General features: G+C 46.6%; 1 protein-coding gene across 1 annotated transcript in view; it reads right to left on the bottom strand.

Moving 5' to 3' along the window:
* Window positions 1-880: 880 nt before the first annotated feature.
* Window positions 881-26,401, bottom strand: part of ano2b (anoctamin 2b) — a gene marked incomplete at both ends in the record, with an annotated part of 239,538 nt that continues 214,017 nt past the window's right edge. The window contains 2 exons of the mRNA XM_083660718.1: window positions 881-1,249; window positions 23,003-23,108. Of these exons, the coding sequence (XP_083516844.1) occupies window positions 881-1,249; window positions 23,003-23,108 (475 nt within the window). The remainder of the gene's footprint in view (window positions 1,250-23,002; window positions 23,109-26,401) is intronic.

The following is a 26,401-nucleotide window of genomic DNA, read 5'->3' as shown; positions in this document are numbered from 1 at the left end:
GTGGGTGTAGTTTGAGTTTGCGGCAGCTAGCGGGTGTAGTTTGATTTTGCGGCAGCTAGTGGGTGTAGTTTGCGGCAGGTAGCGGGTGTAGTTTGATTTTGCGGCAGCTAGTGGGTGTAGTTTGCGGCAGGTAGCGGGTGTAGTTTGAGTTTGCGGCAGCTAGTGGGTGTAGTTTGCGGCAGGTAGCGGGTGTAGTTTGAGTTTGCGGCAGCTAGTGGGTGTAGTTTGCGGCAGCTAGCGGGTGTAGTTTGGTTGTTTCTACATGAAACTGCTGACAAAAGGTCTAAGGATTATCTTGTGTAACCAGGTCATTTCTGGAAAGGGACATTGCTGATGAGTTTTCAAATAAGTTATTTGGTGCTTTGAGCACCATAAGCAGAGTGCCCTTATCGTTCCAATGTGTTGGAGAGAAGGCAAACATCTCTACGGCCGATATCTCCAAAACCCTAACGATCTAGAATAGATGGATAAATAGCACTACAGCTAAGAGGAAAAACATGGATTTTGGATTTTGGGGTGAACTGCCCATTTAAATCAGTACCAAAAAGTATAAATTATAACACTTTAACAGGTGAACAGTCGGCGCGAATAGGAACCACTCACACAAACAAACACACACACACACACACACACACACACACTCACACACACACACACACACACACACACACGCATGCAAGCATGCACGCGCACACACACGCGCACAAGCGGACACACAGAAAACACACACACATACCCACACAGGCACGCACACACACACACACACACACACACATTGACAAAGTAACCCTACACAAAATGTCCTCCGGTCAGCTGAAGCGCCCCCTACTGGAGTGTGTGTGTGTTTACGTGCTGGTGTGTGTTTGTGTGTGTGGACGGATCACACGGCTGTGTGTCGGGCCGTCTCCTTGCCATTACGGGGTGATGTGGGACTCTGGCGGCTGAACTGGCTGAAGCTGGCAGCCCTGCCCCTCGCCCGCGGCCCGCCCCCCTCGCCGTGCTGGGCCAGCCCCCCGGGCAGGGTGCTGCAGCGGGCCGCGTCCGGGACAGCCCGGCTGGGCTGACCATCCGGCCGCAGGGCGGAGGGGTCCTTGGAGAAGAGGCTCTGGATCAGCTGGAACTTCTCCTTCTCTTCCCGGAGGAAGACATCGACCAGGATGGTCTTCTCCCGCTTCAGCTGCTCCACGATGGTTTTTGGAACGTCGGGAATCAGCCAGGCCACCAGCAGGCTGAGGAACATCACCAGGTTCTGCAGAGAGTGGGGGAGAGAGGCTTAGAGGGAAGGATGCAGAACCGATTATAAACTGTGTAAAAATATGGACATAGCCACCGTGACGTCACCCATTGGTTTGTGGACCCGTTTGTCATTTTGACCTTCGCCATTTTTTATTTTTTTTGTCAGCACCAGGGGTTTCCCGCAGAGCCGCTGCGCCGGATGCTACTGGTCCATGGTGAGCAATGCGATCATTGGACGGGTGACCTGTCAATCATGCCCCAATGCATAGTCTGCTTTATCATCTCTTTTACTCTAAATGAGACCAAAATTTACAAAATAAAGAAGAGAAGAAGACTTGAAACTAGTGATTGAGACCATAAATGCTTATAAATGTTTACTGAAATCAAGTGAGAATTAGTGTCATTTTCCCATTCATCTCTCAAGACAGAGTTTCGATTAGCATGAAAATCTCTCGGTATGGTCCAAGAAAATCTGAATAATAGCGCTCCTAATAATAGCGTGAGTGTTGGTAGAATTAACATAAAGGGGTGCAGACAAGTAAAGTTAGGTCCGGTTTTTCAGGTATTGAAACATGCTTGCCCCCAGAGGTTTAAAAAATTATTTAAAAAAAATTAACCGATCGATGGCCCAGATTATTTTCCCATTGACTTCAATAAAATCAGACTTCTTTGTGCAGCTATACTGTACAGTATATATATACATGTATAAATGGGTGCGTTATATAAAAATGCACCCCTGGTACAGATGTCAGGAACAAGGAAATTAGCTATAGAGTGCAAAAAACATGTTTATTTCTGCCATAAATTTGGGCATGTTAACATGGGATTCTACAGGGTTTGGAGCCAGCCTCAAGTGACCATTCGAGGAACTGCAGTTTTTGGTACTTCTGTGGTGGCTTAATTTTCCAGCACCAGAGGTTGGGGCTTGGCGATGAATGAAATGAAGGATGAGTGAGGAGAACTGGAGGAGAGGGCTAGAGGAAATGGGCTGTTGGGATTAATGAATGTACGGAAGAAATCAGAGCACATCTGGCTCCATCATGAGGAACACTGGAGAACCCATGATGGATAAACAAGCAGCTAGAAACATCGAGAGCAGCTGAGTCAACTTGTGGTGTGCAGTTTTGGGAGTAACTCATTATAAAAGTAACATGTTACATGTAATATATTACTTTTAGCAGTAACTCAGTAATATAACTTATTACCAATAGGATGTCAGTAATATTATACCAGTTACTTTGTCAAGTAACACAATTTACAAATTGAGTTACTGTTTTTTTATCAAAGCAAATATTTAAATAATAAGGTGGATTTGCTTCCAAATGTAGGTTACTGTGACACTAGTCTGACTTGCTTGAAGCAGCCTGATGGACTTAGCTCTCCCATTGGTGCCGACAATTACAGTCGGTGCCGGATGTAAATCCCATCCGACCCGCTCTGACTGCGGCTGCGACCATATATGGATTTCCTTTCCGCTCCCCCCGTGTCCAATCTGCTGATCTCAAATGCGGTGCTGCCTTTGAAACGATAACAACAGCAGCGCTAACCGCTATCTCGTTGCTACACGCTGAAAACGATTGATGTGCAATGAAGCCACCCTGCATGGTACTTTCAGTGGATGCTGTAAAGGTATTATTACAGAGCCTTTTTCCCCTCTAGTCCACAGTGCTGCTATTACCAGCCAGACTCTCTCCCGCTGCAGGGAGAGAGTCTGGCAAGCGAGACTATGTGACAGTATATTTAGCCTATAGTTTCTACCCCAAAAGAGCTACGTGTGACGCCAGCGAGAGCGAGCCCGTCATAGACAGATGGTTTATCAATGTGAAAACAAACTGGCGGTTAAGAGGTTTGTTCTCATAAGTCATCATGGGTTACATGGAAAGTTACTTGAGAGACAGAAGAAGTTTTGGTTCAACAGCTAAAACATGCATAGTTACAGGACGAAAGCCGGTAGAGGAACGTCTTCACTGGCTCTGGTGTTCAAAGACATTTGGTCAACACATGTTAGTGCCACACACACACACACACACACACACACACACACACACACACACACACACACACACACACACACACACACACACACACACACACACACACACACACTCCCTATAGCTGCAGCTAATGGCTGTAAACATTTCATCTGAGATCGTACTTGGATTCAGAAATCAGGGAAAGGGGTTACTGAAGGCAAAAGAGATTGAGAACCACTGCGCGAATGACACAGCACACACCCCACACACACACACACACACACACACACACACAAACACACATGCACGCACGCACACATGACACACACCAGCGCACACACACACACACACATGCACTCACACACGAACACACCTCCACAACATCTCACTACAACAAGGACCACAATGGAAATAAGTCCTGTGACTTTTTTGTGCTACCCTTGATGCTCTTAATTATGCAGGTGCGTTGGTGTTGCAGCCATGAAATTGTTCTTTTAAATTGAATTGTCAAACATATAAACTAAAGTAAACTAGATGGATCCCCCTGACATGCCGGCGGGCTCCTTGGTGCAGGGGGGGAGGGGCACGGCGTGGCGAGGCGAGGCGCGGCGTACTCGGCCATGTTGGACAGTCCATGTGCCACACAGCAGCTGAGCCTGTAGCGTGGCATCCCCATACTGCAGGCCTCGTGCCACTCGTTGGTGCTCCCGTCGTAGCGCTCCACCTTATTGGAGCTGTTGATGCCTCCGCAGACGAACAGCTGGTCGTCCACCACCCCCATGCCAAAGTAGCAGCGTGGATTCAGCATGTCGGGCACGGCGCTCCACGTGTTGGTTAGCGGCTCGTAGGCCTCGGCGCTGCGCAGGTGTCCGGTGCCGTCCCAGCCGCCCACTGCGTAGATGCGCCGTCTGTAGGCGATGACGCCCAAGCCGCCACGCCTGCTGCTCATGTGGGCGATCTTCCCCCACTTGTTGGTGTCTGGGTTGTAGCACTCAGCTGTGTCCAGCCACCTGTTGCCGTTTTCACCACCACAGATGTACACCTTGCCGTTGAGTACTGTGGTGCTGGCGTCGCTCCTCTGTTCATTCATGGGTGGGAGCAGAGTCCACTTGTCGGTCTGAGGATCATAGCGCTCGGCACTGTCGAGACAGCTGTTTCTGTTGCAGCCTCCCATGGCGTAGATGCTGCCATTCAGTACTGCCACGCTAACAGAACAGCGGCGATTATGCATGGGTGCCACATCGTGCCAAGTACGGGTACAGAGGTCGAACTTCCGCACGCTGCTGAGACTGGTGTTGGTGTGGCCACCAACAGAGTAGACAACGCCATTTAGGAAAGCGGTGCCGTTGGTAGTCCGGGGAGGCTCAACGTTTGGTACCGTGACCCAGAGCTCGGCGCGGGGATCGTATACCTCAATGCTATTGGTTACACCGTCATCGCTACAGCCTCCGATGGCCAACAGGACGGCATGAGGCAGGCGCGGGCGACTCAGAGGGTTGGAAGGTCTGTTGATGGTGACATCATACATGGCCCTCTCGGCGTTGATGATGACCGCCTCACACTCGGCGTTGTCCTTAACCAGACTGTTGTTCTTCACCTGATTGATGAAGTAGTCGGTGGTCATCAAGCCCAGGCGGATCTTGGCCAGCAGCACGGAGGTGTGACCTTCACGCTCCTCGGGTGAGTGGGCGATCCAGCGGAGGACGGCCTCGAACGCCGTGCTCTCCCGCCTCACGTTCAGATCATCCCGCCCCAGGATGTCCGTCAGCTGCTCCAGAGAGAGTCCCAGGAACTCTTTGGAGGCTGCGGCGATCTGCTCAAAGTTCTCCAGGATGAAGAGAAAGGCCTTGCTCCTCAGGTCCGGGCAGTAGTAGAAGTCTACAAACCTAAAGATGCCAATGCAGTTCTCTGTGCAGAGCCTCGCCTCCAGGAACTCGCAGCAGGAGTGGACGACCCCCATGATGCCGACGTAGTCTGCCGCTATCAACAGCTCCTCTACGTTGTCCTCGGTCACCAGGACAGAGCGGGTGTAGGCGTACTCTATGAGGAGACGCATCATGTCTGCTGACACGGGGCCGGCCATGTCGTAGATGTTGTCCTGGGACGTCCAGCCATGGGTGAAGAGAGCGCAAAAGTATTGGCTGCAGTTGCAGAGGACGGCCTTGTGGGCATTGAATTCCACATCATCCACTCTGTTCACCGCATCACACAGTGACCCCTCCAGGTGCAGCTTATTAAGCAGTGGCATTGCCCCTTCTTCTTGTTTGTTCATTTTGTTCGACAAACCTGGATAAATACTTTATATCTATATAATTCATATACCTGTGATTTACTCAATTATTTTGAATGTGTCAGTGATGTCATCAATCACTGATGATGTCACTGTTTAGGTGACATCATCACTGATTTATCAATCAATCAATTTATTGTGAAGGGACAGTGTACATTAATCAACATTTGACAATCAGTCATGTAAATATACCCGAGTTAGCCAGAAGGCTAATTTTGGTCGGCAGTCCCTTTGCCTGGTGTTGATTTGCACCGTAAAAATAAAAACTTGTAGTTAAAAACAAAAGCAAAAGACAAAAACCATAAAATAAAAAATAACAGCAACAACAAAAAAACACCATTGTTAGGAAAAAAGAAGGAAGTGCACATACAGTACAGGTAAAACAGCATAAAAACAATAAAAACCACATAGGTATCATAAGCGGACTGGATAGACAAGGTATGGAAATGTGACATATGACATATCAGGTTCTGTGTCTGCTGCCTCTTAATTTTCTAATCAAAACATTTATTTCAGGAGATGAATAACTGTCTAACCCTAGAATCTAAGGCTATATTCACACCTATCTCGTTTGGAGCAGTTGTTCCGAAACAGAGAGCATTTCCCCCCTTGGTGCGGTTCGTTTGGGGGAGTGTGAACACAGCAATCGCACTTGGATGCGGGACAAAACAAGCGAACCAAGATCGGCAAGAAAGGGTGGTCTCGGTCTGCTTTAAACAAACTCTAGTGTGGTTTGTTTGTGGTGAGAACGTGATCCAACCTCGATCCGCCACAACTGCAGGAAACAGTGCGCATTTTTGGATAAACCAGCTGCCGTAGTCAGCTGCGCTGTGCGTAATGGCCTGAAGAACAAGCATTTTTATCGTTTATAAACAACATCTTCATTCAGATCCTGTTTTGGCGAGTTGTGACTTGCATGGATATACTTTGAGGGTTTTTTGGATCATCACATCAGCAGTTTGAACTCAATCAACTTACCTCTGGTCTCCATTCAATAAATGAAAACAAGTCAAGCCAGCCTTCTTTGTGATAAGATTGTCTGGTTCAATCAGACAATCAGACTGATTGCATGTCTTCCTCGAAATGTCCGTAGGCTATTATTAAATTATTTATTAATATTTTATTCCTGACAGGACAGGTGTTCTACAGTATGTGTCGGCTAATCCTCTGAAGTCTCCGTGATGGTAATAGCAGAAGTTGCGAGGGTCTTTGATCTTCTATCTCCAAATTCCCAAAATAAATGCATAGACTTACATAGGCTACATAGCCTACATGAATAAATAACTTTCTCCCTCTCTCTCTCTCCCTCTCTCTCTCTCTCTCTCTCTCCTCGCACGGGGCACGTCCGACGTAGCCAACAATGTAGGTCTAACAAAACGCATTCTTAACTCATTCACCGCCAATGACGTCTTTGACGTGTTATCAGAAATAGCCCTCCCCGCCAATGACGTGTTTGACGTGTTTTTGTTTTTATGAGTGCAGCGCATAGTTGAAACACTTACCCAGCCTGTGACATAGTTTCGGGTCCCTGACCTCAAAGTGAAGCCGACAGCACGTTATCAAACACATACCGCAGCTGTTGTTTGAAATTAGGAAGAAGGTGGAAAGGAGGACAAACGCGCTTCCTTGTTGCAGAGGAGAAACGCCATTGAAATGCCCCCTCGCCGCGCTGCAGAGCTGATCGACTTGCCATAGCAGAGCAGCGGACATCGAAACCGCGGTAGTCAAACCAACATGATCGATCCTGGTCCCTGGACCCCGTTCCTATGTGCCAGCCTTGCTGCAGGGCGAACCTGGATTGCCTAGTCAAACCCGTGACGAACATGATCGATCCGGTTCCAGCAGCGCCTGGTCCCAAAGCCTGTGTCGTGTCGCAGCATTCGTTCCAGCGAGAGGAGGGAAACGAGCAGCAGGAGGCAAAACGCTGATGGGGAAGGAGGGGGAAGGAGGTGGGATCTAACAGCAGCTGTGGAGAGAACTCTCTCTCTCTGTGTGTGTGTGTGTGTGTGTGTGTGTGTGTGTGTGTGTGTGTGTGTGTGTGTGTGTGTGTGTGTGTGTGTGTGTGCGTGTGTGTGTGTGTGTGTGTCTGTGTCTGTGTCTGTGTGTGTCTGTCTGTCTGTCTGTCTGTCTGTCTGTGTGTCTGTCTGTACACTCACTCACACTGAGCAAACTGTATTGTTGAATGTAAAAAAAGCACTTCATATATATATATATATATATATATATATATATATATATATATTTTTTTTTTTTTTGTCATTTGTGTCATAATGAATAATATTTACATGTCTGATGTCAATACAGTTCAAAATAAAAGAATTGAGAGCGAGTTCTGCCTGATATTGTGTGCTGTGTACATAAATGCCATTTTCTGCAATTTCTTTTCTCAAAAAGACCTTTTGGGTGAAAACAGGGTGTATATAAATGGCTATAAGTAGAGTACAGAACATGCTAAAAGCTCACTTTTTTTTCCTGGTGAACCCAGAGACGTACATCTTCATTTTGAGGTATTGCAAATCACTCTGGTGCTAATAGATAATTTACTGTGGGTCTTGAAAGATGACCAACAATTATGAAAATCTTTGGCCTGTGCTAAATATTGGCAGTCCTAAACTGGCCCTGAATGAGTTAATAATCATATAGGAAAATCTCTGGGAATTATTTTTTCCATCCCAGGAGGCTATTAGTCTACAGGAGTGTCTGCTGGCCAATCCAGGAGGCTTGGCAATACTATTTGGACCGTTTGATTTGTGGCTGTGCGAACACAAACGAACCAAGGCACAAATGCAACAATTGTATCAATTAAGTACGTCTGCCCTGAAGCACTGTGCTGACCAGCTGGCTCCAGTATTCACAGAGATTTTTAACTCCTCACTGGAGACCTGCCACGTACCAGCATGCTTCAAAACCTCGACCATAATCCCTCTCCCTAAAAAGGCAAGGACCTCGGCACTCAAAGACTACAGACCCATCGCTCTGACCTCTGTGGTCATGAAGTCCTTTGAGTGCCTTGTCCTGTCCTACCTCAAATCCATGACAGACCCACTCCTGGACCCCCTACAGTTTGCCTACAGAGCCAACAGGTCTGTAGACGATGCAATAAACATGGCCCTCCACCACATCCTCACACACCTGGACAATGCAGGAACCTATGCCAGGATCCTGTTCGTTGACTTCAGCTCAGCGTTTGACACGATCCTCCCAGCCCTGCTACAGGAGAAACTCTCCCAGCTGGGCGTGCCTGACCCCATCTGCAGATGGACCACAGACTTCCTGACTGACAGGAAGCAGCAGCACGTGAGGCTGGGTAAGCACATGACTGACTTTCGGTCCATCAGCACCGGCGCTGCCCAGGGTGGTGTCCTCTCTCCCTACTTCTTCGGTCTCTACACCAACAGCTGCACCTGCAGTCACCAGTCCGTCAAGCTCCTGAAGTACCACCCTCATAGGGCTCATCACAGATGGAGATGAGGCGGAATACAGACAGGAAGTTGACCATCTGGTGACTTGGTGCAGTCAAAACAACCTGGTGTTAAATGTTCAAAAAACAATGGAGATGATTGTGGATTACAGGAGGAACAAAGCCCCACCTTCCCCCATCACCCTGGGTGACTCCCCAGTGAACACTGTGGAGTCCTTCCGCTTCCTGGGGACCATCATCAGCCAGGACCTAAAATGGGAGCTGAACATCAGAGCTCTCACCAAGAAGGCACAGCAGAGGATGTACTTTGTGCGGCAGCTGAATAAATTCAAAGTGCCAAAGTGCACTTCTACACCTCCATCGTTGAGTCCATTCTCACCTCCTCCATCGCCATCTGGTATGCTGCTGCCACTCAAAAAGACATCAACAGACTTCAGCGCATCATCCGCTGTGCTGAGAGGATAATCGGATGCAACCTCCCTCCAGGACCTGCACGCAGCCAGGACACTGAAGCGGTCTCGCAAGATCATGGCTGACCCGTCCCACCCTGGCCACAAACTCTTTAAGACACTCCCCCACGGCAAGAGACTGAGGTCTACCAAGACCAGAACCACCCACCACAAGACCAGCTTCTTCCCAACCGCCATCAGCCTCACCAACAAGGCCCGGAAACCCCTTCCGCCAAGGGCCTCACCAACAACCCCCCCCCACACACACACACACACACACAAACTCACTACCTCCTCCTAAACTCAACTGAACTCCCCCCCCATAAAACTGGAACTCATACTGTATCTAATTTAATGCCTGTCTAACTGGGACCGGTAAATTGATGTAAATTCCCTGCACATTAATGCCTATTTAACTTAGCCTGTAAATTTCATGTACATTCAATGTAAACTCTTATCTAACTCTGACTGTAAATTCATGTAAATCCACTGCCTATTTAACATATATTTAACTCAGTCTGTAAATCTCATGTAAATCCAACGTAAATTCATATTTATCATCCACAGAACACTTCACCACTCATGTGCATATTGTATTTATTGACTCGATTTGATTAGATTTGATTGCACTTGCAACCTTGCGATTGTCTTTAGTTATCTTCCTACTTCTTATCCCTGTATATTGATGTAACCGCTACGCTGCATACAGACACTAAGACAAATTCCTCATATGTAACTTGCATACTGTGGCAATAAAAGTGATTCTGATTCTGATTCTGATTCTGAATCGGAACAAAGCAAATTACCTACAGGTGTGAATACACCTTAAGATTATTCTTTTTTGCGGAAGCAGTAAACCTTGTTCACAGCAGCCATTTTGTGTCTAAAAGGCAGGAAGTTTCAGTGTGGGGGCCCTAATTAATGTTTTGCTCGCACCTGTGTTACTTCCTGCCTTTTAGACACAAAATCACTGCTGTGAAAAAGGCACATTGATGGCCAGAGTGATGATGTCATTGTCATCATTGCCAAGTGGTGGCCAGTGGTCACTGATGATGTCATATTAGTAAACAAACACAATCCATCAACTGAGCATACAAACGCCCCCAACTGCACTGATGATGTCATGTCCCACAATCGCTGAGTGGGCCAGTGGTGACTGATGATGTCATACTCACTGATGATGTCACGGAGCTGACCTGCACCGCTTACTTCTCACCTGGGTCTGACGGGTGTGATTTCCACCCCCAACTCCGCTAGGAAAACCTGACAGCCGCTGAAAGTTGGAGTACCAGGAACCTTGTTCGAGAAAATAATTTAATGTTTGATTCTACATTAAGCAGCTTGTGAGGGGTCAAACTATGGTTTTTTCATGAAGTTTTGCACCAAAACCACTCCTTGTCATGACAATGACCATGCCCACTTTTCCTGCTCGCCGTGAACCAATTTTTTGCATGAAAATAAATATTTACATGTTGGAAATAATCTTTTCAATGGTTTGGCCTATGCTGCACAGTACATGGTCTCTGCGACTTTTGCCTAGAGGGAATCAGAATTGATGTTTTGATGAATTGACCTAAAAACAAGGCTATCCACATGTTACAATAATAGTGATTTGTACAATTGTTGTTGTTGGTGTGTCTATTTTCTGTATCTGTTTTTATATGCCACTAATTCTGTTCTCCACTAGCTCCAACCTAACTCACACACACACACACTCACACACACACACACACACACGCAGACACACACACACGCACACACACACACTCACACACACACACACACGCACGCACGCACACACACACACACACACACACACACTCTCACACACACACACACACACACAGACACACACACACACACACACACACACACACACACTCACACACACACACACACACACACACACACACACACACAAGAAAAGCACATTTGGGTCAATGGAAAACTCATGAATCTGTTAGCTAACACTGAGGTGTCTTTTTAAGAAAAAGTTGTAACACCACCTAATATTAAATTAATATTATATTAAAGGTATACTATGCAACTTTTTAATTTTAAAAAGAAAAGTTTCCCCTCAAAAACATCAATTCTGACGCACACAATATTGTGGCAGTGCGTTTATTTGGACAGACGCAGCCCCATGTGTGTATTTTCGTGGTTAGACATTGTTTTGTTGTGTTCTGTGTTTATGTGGTCGAGTGAGCTTGACAATACATGGGGAAAGAGAGCGCCAGAAAACCGTTGAAACGCAGGGATTAAAACTGTATTTCTGATCATTTCACAGCGGTTATGTTATCAAGTCAAGTTTATTTATATAGCCCTAATTCACAAGCATGTCTCAGAGGGCTTCACAGAAAGTATGTCTAGCTGATTCTAGCTAACACACAGTAACAAGAATATACAGAATAAAGATAACATTTGAACATTTGAAGAAAGCAGGAGAGTGGAGGAGGGAGGGAGAGGGAGGAGGGAGGAGAGGGGGGAGGTGGGGAGAAAATAGGAAATGTGGAGGAGGAGAGAACAGAGGAGGAGAGATGAGGGTGCAGGGGAGGGAGAGCCAGGGTAGGGGTAGGGTCTAGGGTTGGGGGAGGGGAGGGAGTAGGATACGGGCCCGGATTAGGGCGAGGGTGGGGAGAAATGGGAAATGTGGAGGAGGAGAGAACAGAGAAGGAGAGGGTGCAGGGGAGGGAGAGCAGGGGGAATGTGAGAGGGAGGAGAGGGCAGAGAGGAGGAGAGAACAGAGAAGGAGAGGTGGGAGGGCGCAGGGGAAGGAGAGCAGCGGGAATGTGAGAGAGGGGAGAGGACAGAGAGGAGGAGAGAACAGAGAAGGAGAGGTGGAAGGGTACAGGGGAGGTAGAGTAGAGGTAGGGTCTAGGGTGGAGGGAGGGAGTAGGATACGGGCCCGGATTAGGGCGAGGGTGGGGAGAAAATGGGAAATGTGGAGGAGGAGAGAACAGAGAAGGAGAGGTGGGAGGGTGCAGAGGAAGGAGAGCAGGGGGAATGTGAGAGAGGGGGGAGGACAGAGAGTAGAGGTAGGGTCTAGGGTGGAGGGAGGGAGTAGGATACGGGCCCGGATTAGGGCGAGGGTGGGGAGAAAATGGGAAATGTGGAGGAGGAGAGAACAGAGAAGGAGAGGTGGGAGGGTGCAGGGGAAGGAGAGCAGGGGGAATGTGAGAGAGGGGGGAGGACAGAGAGGCAGAGAAGGAGAGGTGGGAGGGTGCAGGGGAAGGAGAGCAGGGGGAATGTGAGAGAAGGGAGAGCAGGAAGTGGCAGGGATTCAGGAAAATAGGGGAGAAGAGGAGAAGGAGCAGAGGTGGGGAGAATGAGGAGAGAGCAGGAGAAGGGAGGGGGGGCGGTGGGATGTGGGGGAGGAAAGAGCATGGAAAGAGAGGAGAACAAGAAGGGGGAAGAAGGGAAGAAGCGGGGGAAGGGGGAAAGAGAGGGGGGGGGAGAAGATCAGACAACTGACTACTCTAAGCATTAACCAGAGCTAACTGGGACATAGTATCTAGCTAATCTACAGCCTAATCTGGCCTATCCTACCCTGCTCTAGTCTGATTTTAGCCTGAACACTAACAGGTCAGCCTTAGGCTGTAGCTAATCTATCGCCTACCTAAGCTGTTCTAAACCAACCGGCAGCCCTCGACCAGTGATGAAGAGCACCGATGCCCCCCGACCCGGCCCCCGCCCACATAAGGCGTGGGAGGGAAGGCCAGGCCGGGACACAGCGGCACCCCCTCACCCCCAGTGAACGCAAGAAAACCTTTCCACCATATGGTGGCAATCCACACATGGATCGCCACATGGATTGCCCCAGTGACTTGGCTGAGGAGGAACCTTGTGAGGTCGTTGTGCTAGGGGCCAATCGCTGCGGCCCGGGCGGACCCAGCCCCCACGCGACCCGCCCCCCCAGCCCCCAGCCACCAGCATAGTGACTGAGAGCGTGAGAGCAGGCCACGCGGGGGACGGGCCCACCCAGGCCACAGCAGCGGACCCCCATCTGGGGACTCCCCTCCGAGACAGGCCGAGAGATGCCGGGCTAAACCATGCACAGAGTTTCCGATAATGAAACTCTGTGAATGGTTTATTATGGAAATAAAATGTACAAGAGAACAGAAAATTGAAAATGTAAAAAAAAGAGTCCAACAGAAGGGATATAAAAATGTAATTTTTTTAAATTATCCTAAGATCAGGGAAGGGAGTTGAAAATCTAAAAAGTAGAGTCCAAAAAGAAATAGAAAATGCAGTCTTTAAGTGTTCGTAGGTTTAGAGAATACTAGTTAATTAGCTAGGTGAAAAAAGGGGTAACAAGATTGGGAGTTCCATGAGGATGATCTGAGGAATCCATGAGTCCGCGTTGGTGACATGGATTAAGAGGAGGGGAGGGGAGGATAGGAGTCGGAGGTGATGATTAAGAGGAGGGGAGGATAGGAGTTGGAGGTGATGATGAGGCGGCGGGGGGGGGGGGGGGGGCTGGGGGGGCGCCCCCCCCTTCCCTTAGGCAAGCAGGTGACCAGGATGATGAGGATAGGGGTCGGTGATGGTGATGAGCCCGGGGTGTCGGACAGTAGAAGGAGTAGTGGGTAGATGGCCTAGAGTGACGACAGGTGGCTAGGGCGATGACGGCCGGACCTAGGGCTGCAGCGGTGGGGTGTACGTCAGGCCAATGAAGGACACCTGAGGGGGAGAGAGAGAAGAGAGCGGGGGAATCTGCGCAGAGGTGGAACTAACTCTATAGACAACAATAAAATTAGGTCAAATCAAAATTTATTAGGATTATTTAGGATGACTAATATTATACTGCTAATTCAGGTCTAGGTAGTCTAGGTCTAAGTTTATACTGATACTGCTGGCTTGAGATAGCCCGCTCAGCAGTTCAGGACTAAGTTTATTCACCAGCTATTTGATTTTATATCTGAGCTACTGGGTCGGCTGATGCCATATTATTAAATTAGGTCAAGTCTAAGTTTATACTGATACTGCTGGCTTGAGATAGCCCGCTCAGCAGTTCAGGACTAAGTTTATTCATCAGCTATTTGATTTTATATCCGAGCTACTGGATCGGCTGATGCCATATTATTAAATTAGGTCAAGTCTAAGTTTATATTGATACTGCTGGCTTGTGATAGCCCGCTCAGCAGTTCAGGACTAAGTTTATTCACCAGCTATTTGAATTTATATCTGAGCTATTGGATCGGCTGATGCCATATTATTAAATTAAATTAGGTCAAGTCTAAGTTTATACTGATACTGCTGGCTTGAGATAGCCCGCTCAGCAGTTCAGGACTAAGTTTATTCACCAGCTATTTGATTTTATATCTGAGCTACTGGATCGGCTGATGCCATATTATTAAATTAGGTCCAGTCTAAATTTATACTGATACTGCTGGCTTGAGATAGCCCGCTCAGCAGTTCAGGACTAAGTTTATTCACCAACTATTTGATTTTCTATCTAGGCTACTGGGTCGACTGATGCCATATTATTTAAATTAGGTCAAGTCTAAGTTTATACTGATATTGCTGGCTTGAGACAGCCCGCTCAGCAATTCAGGATTGTATGTACTCAAGAGCTAATAAATATTTCTAGAGAATGACATCATCAAACATAACCATCAAGCACAACCAAATGATTGGGAGAATAAATGGGTTTTGAGTCTAGTTTTGAAGATTTCAATGGAGCCAGCTTCCCTAACTGACAGAGGAAGCTGGTTCCAGAGATGTGGAGCACGGTAAGAAAATGCTCTGCTACCTGCTGATTTTTTCTTAATTTTAGGGACGGTAAGATAATTACCGTCCTGTGAGCGGAGAGTACGCGTGGGAACATAAGGAATGATTAGCTCAGATAAGTACGGAGGTGCGAGCCCGTGCAAAGATTTATAGGTTAACAGAAGCACCTTAAAGTCTGATCTGGCCTGAATTGGGAGCCAGTGGAGGGAGATTAAGACCGGAGTTATATGATCAAACTTCTTAGTTCTAGTTAGAATTCTAGCAGCGGCGTTTTGCACGAGTTGTAATTTATTTGTGCTACAAAGTGGAAGGCCAGAGAATAAGACATTACAGTAATCGAGTCTAGATGAAACAAAGGCGTGTATTAAGGTTTCGGCATCCGTTGCATTTAGCAAGGGACGGATCTTTGAGATATTGCGAAGATGAAAGAAAGCTATTTTAGTGATGTCCTTAATGTGAGCATCGAATGACAGAGTAGGATCAAAGGTAACACCTAGGTTTTTCACCTTTGAGTTTGGAGTAATTACGCAGTTCTCAATGTTCAGACTAAGATCAGTGAGAAATGGAAGTTGGGTTTTTGGGCCAACAACTAGTAGTTCAGTTTTGTTGGCGTTTAGTCGTAAGAAATTATTTGACATCCAATCTGTAACAGCGATTAAGCAGGATTCAAGATTAGCGAGTTTAGAGCGATCGTCTGGTCTAATTGGTATATAAATTTGGGTATCGTCGGCATAACAGTGGAAGTTAATGCCATATCTACGGAAAATTTCGCCAAGAGGCAGTAAGTAAACTCCAAAGAGTAAGGGACCCAGGACTGATCCCTGCGGTACACCAAACTTCACTGAGGAGAATGTGGACATAATATTTTTATATGAGACACAGTGTGTCCTATCAGACAAATATGACTTTAGCCAGGATAGGGCAGTGCCCCGGATACCTACGTAGTTAGATAAGCGGTCTAGGAGGATCTTATGATCGATTGTATCGAAGGCTGCGCTTAAGTCTAATAAAATGAGAAGAGAGGAGAAATTAGAGTCGGACGCGAGGAGAAGGTCATTGGTTACTTTTGTAAGAGCAGTTTCAGTACTATGGAGTGATCTAAAACCAGATTGAAAGGGATCGAGAAGTTTATTATGCGAGAGGTAGTCAGTTAATTGTGTCGAGACTACTTTTTCAAGAACTTTAGAGAGGAAGGGGAGATTTGAGATTGGCCTGAAGTTGTTAAGAACCTCAGAATCAAGGTTTGGCTTTTTAAGTAGAGGTTTGATTACAGCAGATTTGAAGGAGGCAGGGACAATGCCAGAGGAGAGGGAGCTATTGATAATGTTAAGTAAGGGGCCTAGTATTGGAAGGAGTTCCTTAATCAACTTTGCAGGGAGAGGGTCGAATAAACAGGTTGTGGATTTAGATGAAAGTACAATTTTTGAAAGTGCATTTAGGGAGATAGTCTCAAAATTCGAGAGTATAGTACTCTCGTCTAAGGTTCTAAGGACAGGGCTAGGAGAGGGGTTAGCACCCTTTGTGAGTAATAGAGAGTTGCTAATTTCATCTCTAATACAGATAATTTTACGGTTAAAGAAGTCAAGGAAGTCATTAGCTGTAAATGGAGAGTTTGTATTGGGGGATGGTTTGCGAGTAAGATTTGCGACCGTGTCAAATAAAAATTTAGGATTATTTTTATTAGTGTTAATAAGATCTGATAAGTAGGAGGCTCTTGCAGCGGAGAGCATACATTTGTATTTTAATAGGCTATCACTCCAAGCTAGTCGATAGACTTCAAGCTTGGATGATCGTTATCTACTCAGTCATGCGAGTCTACTCTTCCAAGGCGACAAATTAGTCTCCATAGCTCTAGCAACAATAATGTAAGATTTCTGGAGACGGATAAATGCACATAAATGCAGTGGGTTTCAGAACAATAGTGAGAGGCTATTGGCTTCAGTTCACAACCGTTCCGCCCAAATCCACTCACATTGTCCAAACAACAGCTCAGAGAGGGACAGGCCTCGTTTTTACAGGAGATGATACACTCTCTGTTAAACAAGGGGCCATAACCCAAGGTTATGCATATAACCCCGGTTTTATGATCAAACCTTAATACCTCCTGGCCAGAGCCAAACATGTTTCATTCCAGACATCGCCTAGTGGTGAAATGGCATGGGATTCTGACCAGTCTGGATCTGCAGGCTCTAAACTAATTTCTCAGGAAATTCAAATTCAGAATGTTCACGTCACAGTCACTTCTGCGTATGATCCGGTGTCGGTGCAAAAATCATTCAGATCGGGTAGGCATTTGATTGGCTGTACGTCGGGCACGTGGTGGGATTAACGTGGGCAAAATGGCCGACAGCTTTAGATTAGCTAACAAGCTAACGCTAAGCTACTGATGTGATCAGACATGATAGACATTAAAAATATGAATCAGGGTTAGGGGTTAGGGGTTAGGGCACATCCGGTATGGCAAACAGAATCGGTAAGCCGAGTAGATCCTGTACCTACACTGTCTCTAAATGACCGGTTCAGTTCAGTGGACCGCCGTGATGTGGACTTCCATATCCATATTTATCCCCCGCACCGCAGAGACCTCAGATTCGCGTTCAGGGGGAAATGTTACCAGTACTACGTCCTCCCATTTGTAACCTCTCTCTGAGTCCCAGAGTGTGCATCAAAGGGAGGCAGCAATAGCTCCGCTCAGGCGCAAGGGCATTCGCTTGGCGACCTATCTGGATGATTGGCTAATACTGACACAATCAGAACAGGAGGCGCTGGCACACACTCATATTGTCATAACACACCTAATCAACTTAGGTTTTATCATAAACGAGGAGAAGAGCAAGATCGTTCCGACCCAGGAGATAAACTTTATTGGCCTATCCCTGCAGTCCTCTAGCTTCACAGCCCGCCTGGGTTGTCTGGCCCTCTTTCGTGCGTGGCAACACCGCGAGTTTCAAGACGTGCCAACGACTTCTGGGCCTGATGGATTCGGCTATTGGAGTAATTCGCCTCAGCCGGCTTCACATGAGGGAATTCCAGCGCTGGGTGGCATCATTCAGACTGGACCCTGTGTGTCATGGCCCGCGGAGAGTGAAGGTTACTCCGGAGGGCGTAATGGCACTCTGCCAGTGGATTGCCCCTTCTTTCCTGACTGTGGGCGTGCCTTTGGGTGCGGCCTGGTCCAGGGAGGTATTAGTCACCACAGATTTCAGTCTGTGGGGATGGGGGGCCGTCTATGGAAATCAGTGGGTGAGGGGCCGCTGGAACACACAGGACCAGCGCACCCATAGGCGATTCTAAGCTTTCCAAACAGGGGTTGCACCACCAAGAAGGTAATACTACCCCGACTGGGGGGTATCCAGGGGTGGCTGTGCTCCCCCTGGACAAATGCATTTTGTAAATTTTAAAGTAAAATGCACTAATCTGGTGCACTCTGAGAGCAAAATGAAGAGGCTAGTAGATATGAAGAACTACACACATCACATTAATATCCTCTTCACTATGCTGTGGCTTTACAGTGATGAAAAAATAATTGTCTCCTTATATAGCCTATTCTATCTGCATGATAGTGTTTCTCAACCACTGAACCGTGGCCCACTGGTGGGCCTCAGAGCACCATCTTGTGGGCTCCTAAAGCAGGTGTTTGCAGTCAACTATACTTTAAATTATTATGTGGCAGTCAAAATGTATTTGTGGTGCTCAAAATATATTGTGGTGTACCTCCACAAATAGATAACTGTATAGGAAACACTGAATGTTATAGTAGGATATGACAACACATTCTCCAACAACATATCACAATATGCTGAATGACACCTACATGCAACTTTGCCCAAGCTGCAATCAGGTGATGTCTCTGTTCTCACACTACTGTCTGGAGAAATGACATAGTTCAATCAGAAGTGGAGCTTGCAAACTGCCAACTGTAGGCTTCTTCAAATTGTTTCATAAAATGTCACATTTGTAATCTGAACAGAGGCAAGTATCCGATGTAATGTATCACTAAACAATGCTGCTGCTGCCGCCGGCTGCTGCTGAGGTTGCACGCTTTGTTGCAGTCATGCATGTTTCTCTGTATCAGAGTCCTATGTTTTCTTAGCCATGTTAAATGTATCTGTCTGTCTCGGTGTGTGGGTGTTGGGTGTTGACATGTTATTATGGAACCCACCGCGGTTCCGGCAAAACCACGCCTTGTGCCCGCCTACGCAGCAGTCAAGTGCCGGGATTGGCCAGACGCAAGTCTTTTGTTCCCTTTTGACAGTTCTTGCCTCTTGACAGCTCGATGGAATCTCCCACACCACAACACTACGCCCAGCCCGGCGATTCAATTGTCCATTCCTTCTTCACAAAGAAGCAATGCTCACCTCTATTCGGTCAAGGGAGGCAGCCGTGCAGGTCTCCATGGCATGCATTCCACAACAAAACAACATCGCCAGCTCAGATTTTTCATTTGTTTTGTTTTCTCCAGATAATCCCGTGTTAAAACACGCTTTCTCTAACTTGGCCGAGTTGTCGTTGTGGCCGCTGGTAGATGCGTTCCATAACACACAGTCAGAATGCAGGCTATTCTGTTACACACTGAATGTCTGTTACACACTGTTAATGAGTTAATCAATATACAAGTTCATATTCTCGGTTTGTTGTAGCGTACGAATCGGGGGCTATAACAGACACCAAAGCGGCTGGATCAGGTGAGCTGGCGCTGCGCAATTACGCGCAGAGGAAGACCACAGCTTCAATGCGCAGATACATCATCAAAGTTGCCAATTCAATTGATTTGTACTGCCGCCACCCACAGCTCATCCAACGGGCGTTTCTGCACTCCTCCAGTTTTCCCATGGCATTATTCAGGTGTTTGTTGTTTTTCTTCCTTGGAATTCTAAGAGAAGTTCAGTCATCAACTATGTCAAAAAAAAAAGCAAAAAAAAAGCTTTCCACTAGGGGTTGCACGTGCATCCATCCGGTGCACCAACGTATAATCGCCAGTGAGCTCGCCCACATACATCAAGGCAGTGTTTCTCGCTTGATGTACTTCTGTCCCTCAGGGAACATCATGTCCTTGTGAGGTCGGACAACACAATGACAGTGTCATACATGAAGTGCCAAGGCGGCTTATGCTCACGGAAGTTGCACAGTTTGGCACGCAAACTGATCCTGTGGAGCAGTGCGCGGTTCCTCTCCCTGAGGGCCACACACATACCAGGAGCCCTGAACACAGGCGCAGACCTGATGTCCAGAAGCGGGCCGACTTGAACAGAATTGATCATGCTACTTGTCAAATTCCTAATGTAGTTATAAATATCTTGATTATTTTTGTATTTTTTATTTCATGTCCTGTGTTCTTTTGCGTTAGTGGCGTATGCCTGGAAAGACTAGCTGGTATTTAGCATCATCTTAAAATGGCTGCTAATGAACAGTAAAGTGAAGAGTGCAGTATAACCAAAGATGATGGGATTTCAAGCAAGACAGCTCAACTTCAACTCACTTCCTGTAATTTTGTCACGTGGGATTTGCCCATGGTTTTCCATGGGCATGCCCACTTAGGAGACTTTCAGCAGGTCTGAGTCTAATGGAGTCAATGGGAGGAGTGAACGGGATCTCAGATTATGACAGATTATTTCGCCCCATAGTCATCAAACTAAATACTCTGCCCATTTTCCGAAGCCACATATCTTCTGAACATTCTGACACTAAAATGGCATTTTTCAGACAGACAGATCAGGAGAAAATTTAAATAGTTCAAGACCTGTCTCTATGTCAGCAACACACTCGCAAGATTTGGCAACAGGAACTCATGTTGGCAGGGAGCGATTAGCTAAAGCTACATGTGAAGTTCGTTGATATGTAGTTCTAACATAAGTTCAGTCAGGAAGACTATAATCTGCACTTTACACTTCTTCAATTCACTTCTTATTTTCTCCACCCCTTCAAATCTGTTCACATGCTCAAAATAGCCTTAATTGAATAATCAGCTGTTTGCCTCCTGGTCTCTATTATCCAATAGCATAGCGTCACATCACCTCTCACCCCACACACCTCCATTGTAAGCCTATCATGTTGCTTTTCACCCCTCATTATAAGCCTATCACATGGCTGTTGTCCTATTAAATATGCTTGTTTCTATCCATTCAGCCTCCCAACCTTGCTGCTGACAGTCTCACACCCTCCACCTCTCCTTCTCCACCCAGTTTCGCAGACCCATCAGATTCTTCAGTCTGAAGAGTCATCAGTTTCAGAAGGAGAGGCATCACCACCACCAGTATCTAGACTCTACAGGGGGATCTATCTGGCTGCTGCTCATGGCTGATGCAGCTCTATCTCAATATCTCCCTGTGGTGTCTAAGCGCCAAAAACTATTAACTCATTGAGTGCCAGCCACTTTTGGAGAACGGACGCTCCCAGTGCCAGAGTTTCAGAGCTTTTTTCAGTGATTTCTCGAGGCCCACAGAATATTGTGTGATATTACTATGTAAACAATGAACACGCAAAAAGAACGATGAGACTCTTTTCTATCATCAGCAAAAACAGGTTTATTGATATCATTTTCCGTTCTTTAGTTATCAGCCGGAGAAGATAGCTTGATTTAACAAAAAAGAGCAGTTTTTTTCTAGAAGCTGAGATAATGGCCCTTTTGTGAAATTAAACATTTCAAACACATCACTGACTCTGAAGCTAATTTTCTGATGTAGTCACACCTCAAAAATAATTTCCTTCAATAAAACAGTGAAGGCCAGGGAATTTTGTTTGGCAGAATAATATTTTTAGCTGCAACCAGCAGCGCTGGCCCCTGCGTGCGCTGCTGGTTGCAGCTTCTTTGCTTTCTTGATTTGCTGCTGGTGGGCATCGGATATTCTGGCTTGCGTTTGCCAACCCTGTCCTGCTGCCTGGGTCTGTCTGGGTCAGTGTTGTGTACTGCTCTGCGTGCCCCCCCCCCCCCCCCCCCCCGCCCCGCCCCGCCCCGCCTCAACTGCACACTCCTCCTGTATGGGAGGTGGCTCTCTGCTGAGTTTGCTCTGCACTGTGAAGGGTGCGCGACATCCAGCTTTTTTACAGCCTTCCGCGTGTGCTTGTCACCGGCTCCTATGCTTCCAGTTGAGAATAATAACTCCACGGCTGATCATGCGAATGGGCTGTCGCAGCGGAGGAGCTCAATTGTGGGAGCAGATTGGCTGCTGCGGGCACATCTAACGTTAAAACGCTTCATGCATATCGATGCATACGGATGCGATGCGATTTCCGTTTCCCCAACGACTTATTCTCTGTTTTTCTCTGCCTTTCTGTTAACCTGGAGAGCACTGTCGCCACCTAAGGGTTCTGTAAAATAGGTTATAGACCTCCAATAGCTACAATAGTTGTACAGGAAATGCGGAAGGCTTTGATCGACGTCCCACCGTCAAAAAACGCATTGGACGTCGAAAGACGTCCGTGGCACTCTACGTCACTATTTAATTGGACGTCGAAAGACGTCCATGGCACTCAATGAGTTAACAATACCTCATTCTCATCATATTTTCTGTAAATCATCATCCATTCACAATTGTAATAAATATTATGTTATTCATTCTCTGATATCTAGTCTCTCCTGATTGAAATACAGTAGTAGCTAAATCTGTGGTCAAAAAAACTACGTTTTAATCTAATATCTTAGTTACAACTGTATTGAGCTAACAAGGGGCAGCTTTGTATTATGTGTGGTTTGTGTGGAGTTTGGAAACTCACAATCTCTATTTCAAGTTAGCTTGCTAGCTCAGCACTAACCCCACGTCACCAGGCTCAGTCCTCTCACAACACTTCAGGGGAGAGGTGACCACGTGACCATTTAGGAGACTTGCGAGTACCATTTGTTAGAATTGGCAGAGCCTGCGGTGACATATCTCTATAATGGACTATCTCTGGTGTATAACGTTACCTGGAACAGAATGACGAAGGCCAGTCTAGCAGCCAGGACACACCAGTACTGTTTGGAGAACTGGTAGGCTTCTCCAGACCAGGGGGGCTCTCTGTAGTCCTTATACCTGTACACACACACACGCATGCATGCACGCACGCACGCACGCACGCACACACACACACACACACACACACACACACAGAAACAGACACACACACACACAAGGCAGTTATGGAAACACAATTTCTGTTTTGACTGAATGTGGAGTGTATTGAATTCCTCTTTTACGCTTCTCAGAAGGGGACTCCAGGTGTTTAGAAACTGGTACTTCAATGTGTGAAATGAAAATGGAAGATTTGTCATTTCTCCACACCCTGACAAAGGCATTGTGTTGAAATATTGTGTCCTTACAGCACATTACATTTCCGCTTGACTACAAAGAGAAAAAGAAAAGCAGTGTGGAGGAGAAAATGATCAAGTAAGCAGAAAGATTACTATTGGTTAAAAAATTCCACTAATATGGAAAGAGATGTAGATACCACAGGTTATAATAACATTACCTAACGCTAGTGTGGAGCAATGCTTCACCACGTTCATCAGTTAAATTCACTGCTTCTCAATGGTCTAACCTCAGGACCCATATTTTTCCTTAGTCATTAAGTCGCGACCCGAATTTTGGATTTCTTCTTATACCATGCAAATGTATGTAACAAAAAATAGCGCAGTGATACACAATGCCTTCATGCACTGTTAAAAACATTAAATAAACAAAAAAAAGTGCAACAAAATTGCAACTAGCGTTAAAAAACGAATGAAAAAAAAAAGGCAGACTTGTTTTGAAGGCCTACGCTTTTTTAACAAGTTAAAGTGGTGATGCTCAACAAGTTTCAACAATCTGAATTCTTTCACTAAAACAAGTCGAGGCAACAACACTTGGGGATATTTGGATTTTTTCCCCCAACGGGCGTCCGCGACCCACTCAAAACGCCCCAGCGACCCACGTTTGGGTCCCGACCCACCAGTTGAGAAACCCCTAAATGACCTATTCCACCAACGCTACATGTGTTAAGGTTTGCAGCAGAGGATATTGATGTCTGTAAATTGACGGTGAAGAGTGTGGCTCTGTGTGAGTATGGGACTAAATGTGGCGTTTAGCCCATAGCTTGTTTGCAACCACGTGATGCCGATGATGCCGATGACATCGCTGGAGGGCAGCTCTCCAGAGCTACTATGGAGAATGGAGGAGAGCGAGTATGCAAGAGGGTTAGATGCCGCTCCATGCTGCAGGTATCGCCAGAAGATTGCAAAAGATAGGATAGGGTTATAGGGTTAGTTAACCCTAACCCTATAGGACATGAGCCATATACAATGAAGATAAGCCATTTTTCAAGCAACTTGTCCGATTTTGCTCGTGCTTTCCTATGCAGCTTGCTGCTGCTGGTTCCCCCCCCAGCATGATCCACAGGGTTTCCAAACAAGCCAATGTCAATGGCCCCGCCCCTTGACGTGATGTCACCTGAAAACCTGAAAAAGAGCTATTGGAGAGAAGCCATCAGTTAGTCAAAGACGCCTCTAGAGACCATCTCATGAAGAGCAACCCACTACTATGTTACCTTAAAGCCCCCTCCAGTGTGTTTAAACATTTTAGACATTTCATATGTTTCTGAGTCATGTCCTGAGTCCATGTTGATTAGCCACACTTTTCGCCTAATATTTTTGACAACCTAATTTTGTGCTCAAGTTCAAAAAGTTAAGTTAGTTGCTAATATGGAATGATGAATGACTCAATGGAACGCTATAGTCGTACGTGTGACAATTTGATTGTGACTGAGGGCGAGCTAGCATGTTTGACTAGGTAGCTAGCTGTTATAGCTATGTTAGCTAAGCCCGCTGCCTGCTGGCTGTAACCACATTCATCAGGCTCAAAACGCCACTGAGTGACCAAAACATTAACTCCATCTCTGTCTGGTGTGGGTGTGCCACCAAACAGGACAGGCACAGACTAACAACGGCCAGTCAGGACCGCAGAGCAAATCATCTGTGGCATCCTGTCCTCCATCCGAGACGTGTAGGCTACACACGTACGTGTAGGCTACAGACGTGTAGGCTACACGCTACACGACTCCTCCAGAGACGTGTAGGCTACACGCTACACGACTCCTCCAGAGACGTGTAGGCTATCCTACACGACTCCTCCAGAGACGTGTAGGCTACACGCTACACGACTCCTCCAGAGACGTGTAGGCTACACGCTACACGACTCCTCCAGAGACGTGTAGGCTATCCTACACGACTCCTCCAGAGACGTGTAGGCTACACGCTACACGACTCCTCCAGAGACGTGTAGGCTACACGCTACACGACTCCTCCAGAGACGTGTAGGCTACACGCTACACGACTCCTCCAGAGACGTGTAGGCTACACGCTACACGCTACACGCTACACGACTCCTCCAGAGACGTGTAGGCTACACGCTACACGCTACACGACTCCTCCAGAGACGTGTAGGCTACACGCTACACGACTCCTCCAGAGTCAAGAAAAGGGCAGGAAAGATCATCACTGACCCATCCCACCCTGGCCATGATCTGTTTGAACTCCTCCCCTCTGGCAGGCCATTACTCTGATGAACACTTAAACCGGCCACTTGAACACTTCTTTCTGGGAAATAACTGTGAAATACCTGAGCCTCGTTCACATTGAACGGCATATAACTGTGAAATATCTGACATATCTGTATTTAAACCTCTGGACAACGTCCACTTTTTTCACGTTGAACGACATATAATCGTGCAATTTCTGGAAACATACAGTAGCCTATAAGCCTTTTAATTACATATCCACACATTTAATGTACATTCTGTCATATATGCGTATTTGAAATAGACACTTTACACCACACTTACTGTAGTAGCTACTGTAAATTTGGTAACGCACATTAGCCTGTAAGTACATGGATTCAGATTGATTAACCATTTCAAGTCACTTTCTTTCCAATAAGCCCATCAGGGTTGAGATCTGTTGGTCCATTGTTGATATCTCAGCAATAATGTGGCTATTCCTTGCAGCTAATTCTGTTTGCAGCTGTTTTTCCCCTGTGAATCAGATGACATGCGACTATACTGCAGGCGCTGGAGGATGACATGCGACTATACTGCAGGCGCTGGAGGGGGGCTGGTGAATAATAATAATAATAATAATAATAATAATAATAACAATAAACATGGGTATCCTATAGCACTTTTCAAGTACTCAAAGATGCTTTACAAAAATAAATACTAAAGGGGCGGGGACGACGTAAGTGCAACAATGGACAAACACGACACAGGCACACAGGGATAGGCAGGGGGAGCTAGGAGAAGTTCAGAGGAGAAGAGATGGGTTTTGAGGCGGGATTGGAAGACAGTGAGGGAGTCT

This window comes from Poromitra crassiceps, assembly GCF_964638095.1.
Source record: "Poromitra crassiceps genome assembly, chromosome: 2".
NCBI classification, from domain to species: Eukaryota; Metazoa; Chordata; class Actinopteri; order Beryciformes; family Melamphaidae; genus Poromitra; species Poromitra crassiceps.
The sequence above is the reverse complement of the archived record's forward strand: the minus strand, read 5'-3'. Positions and strand labels throughout refer to the sequence as shown.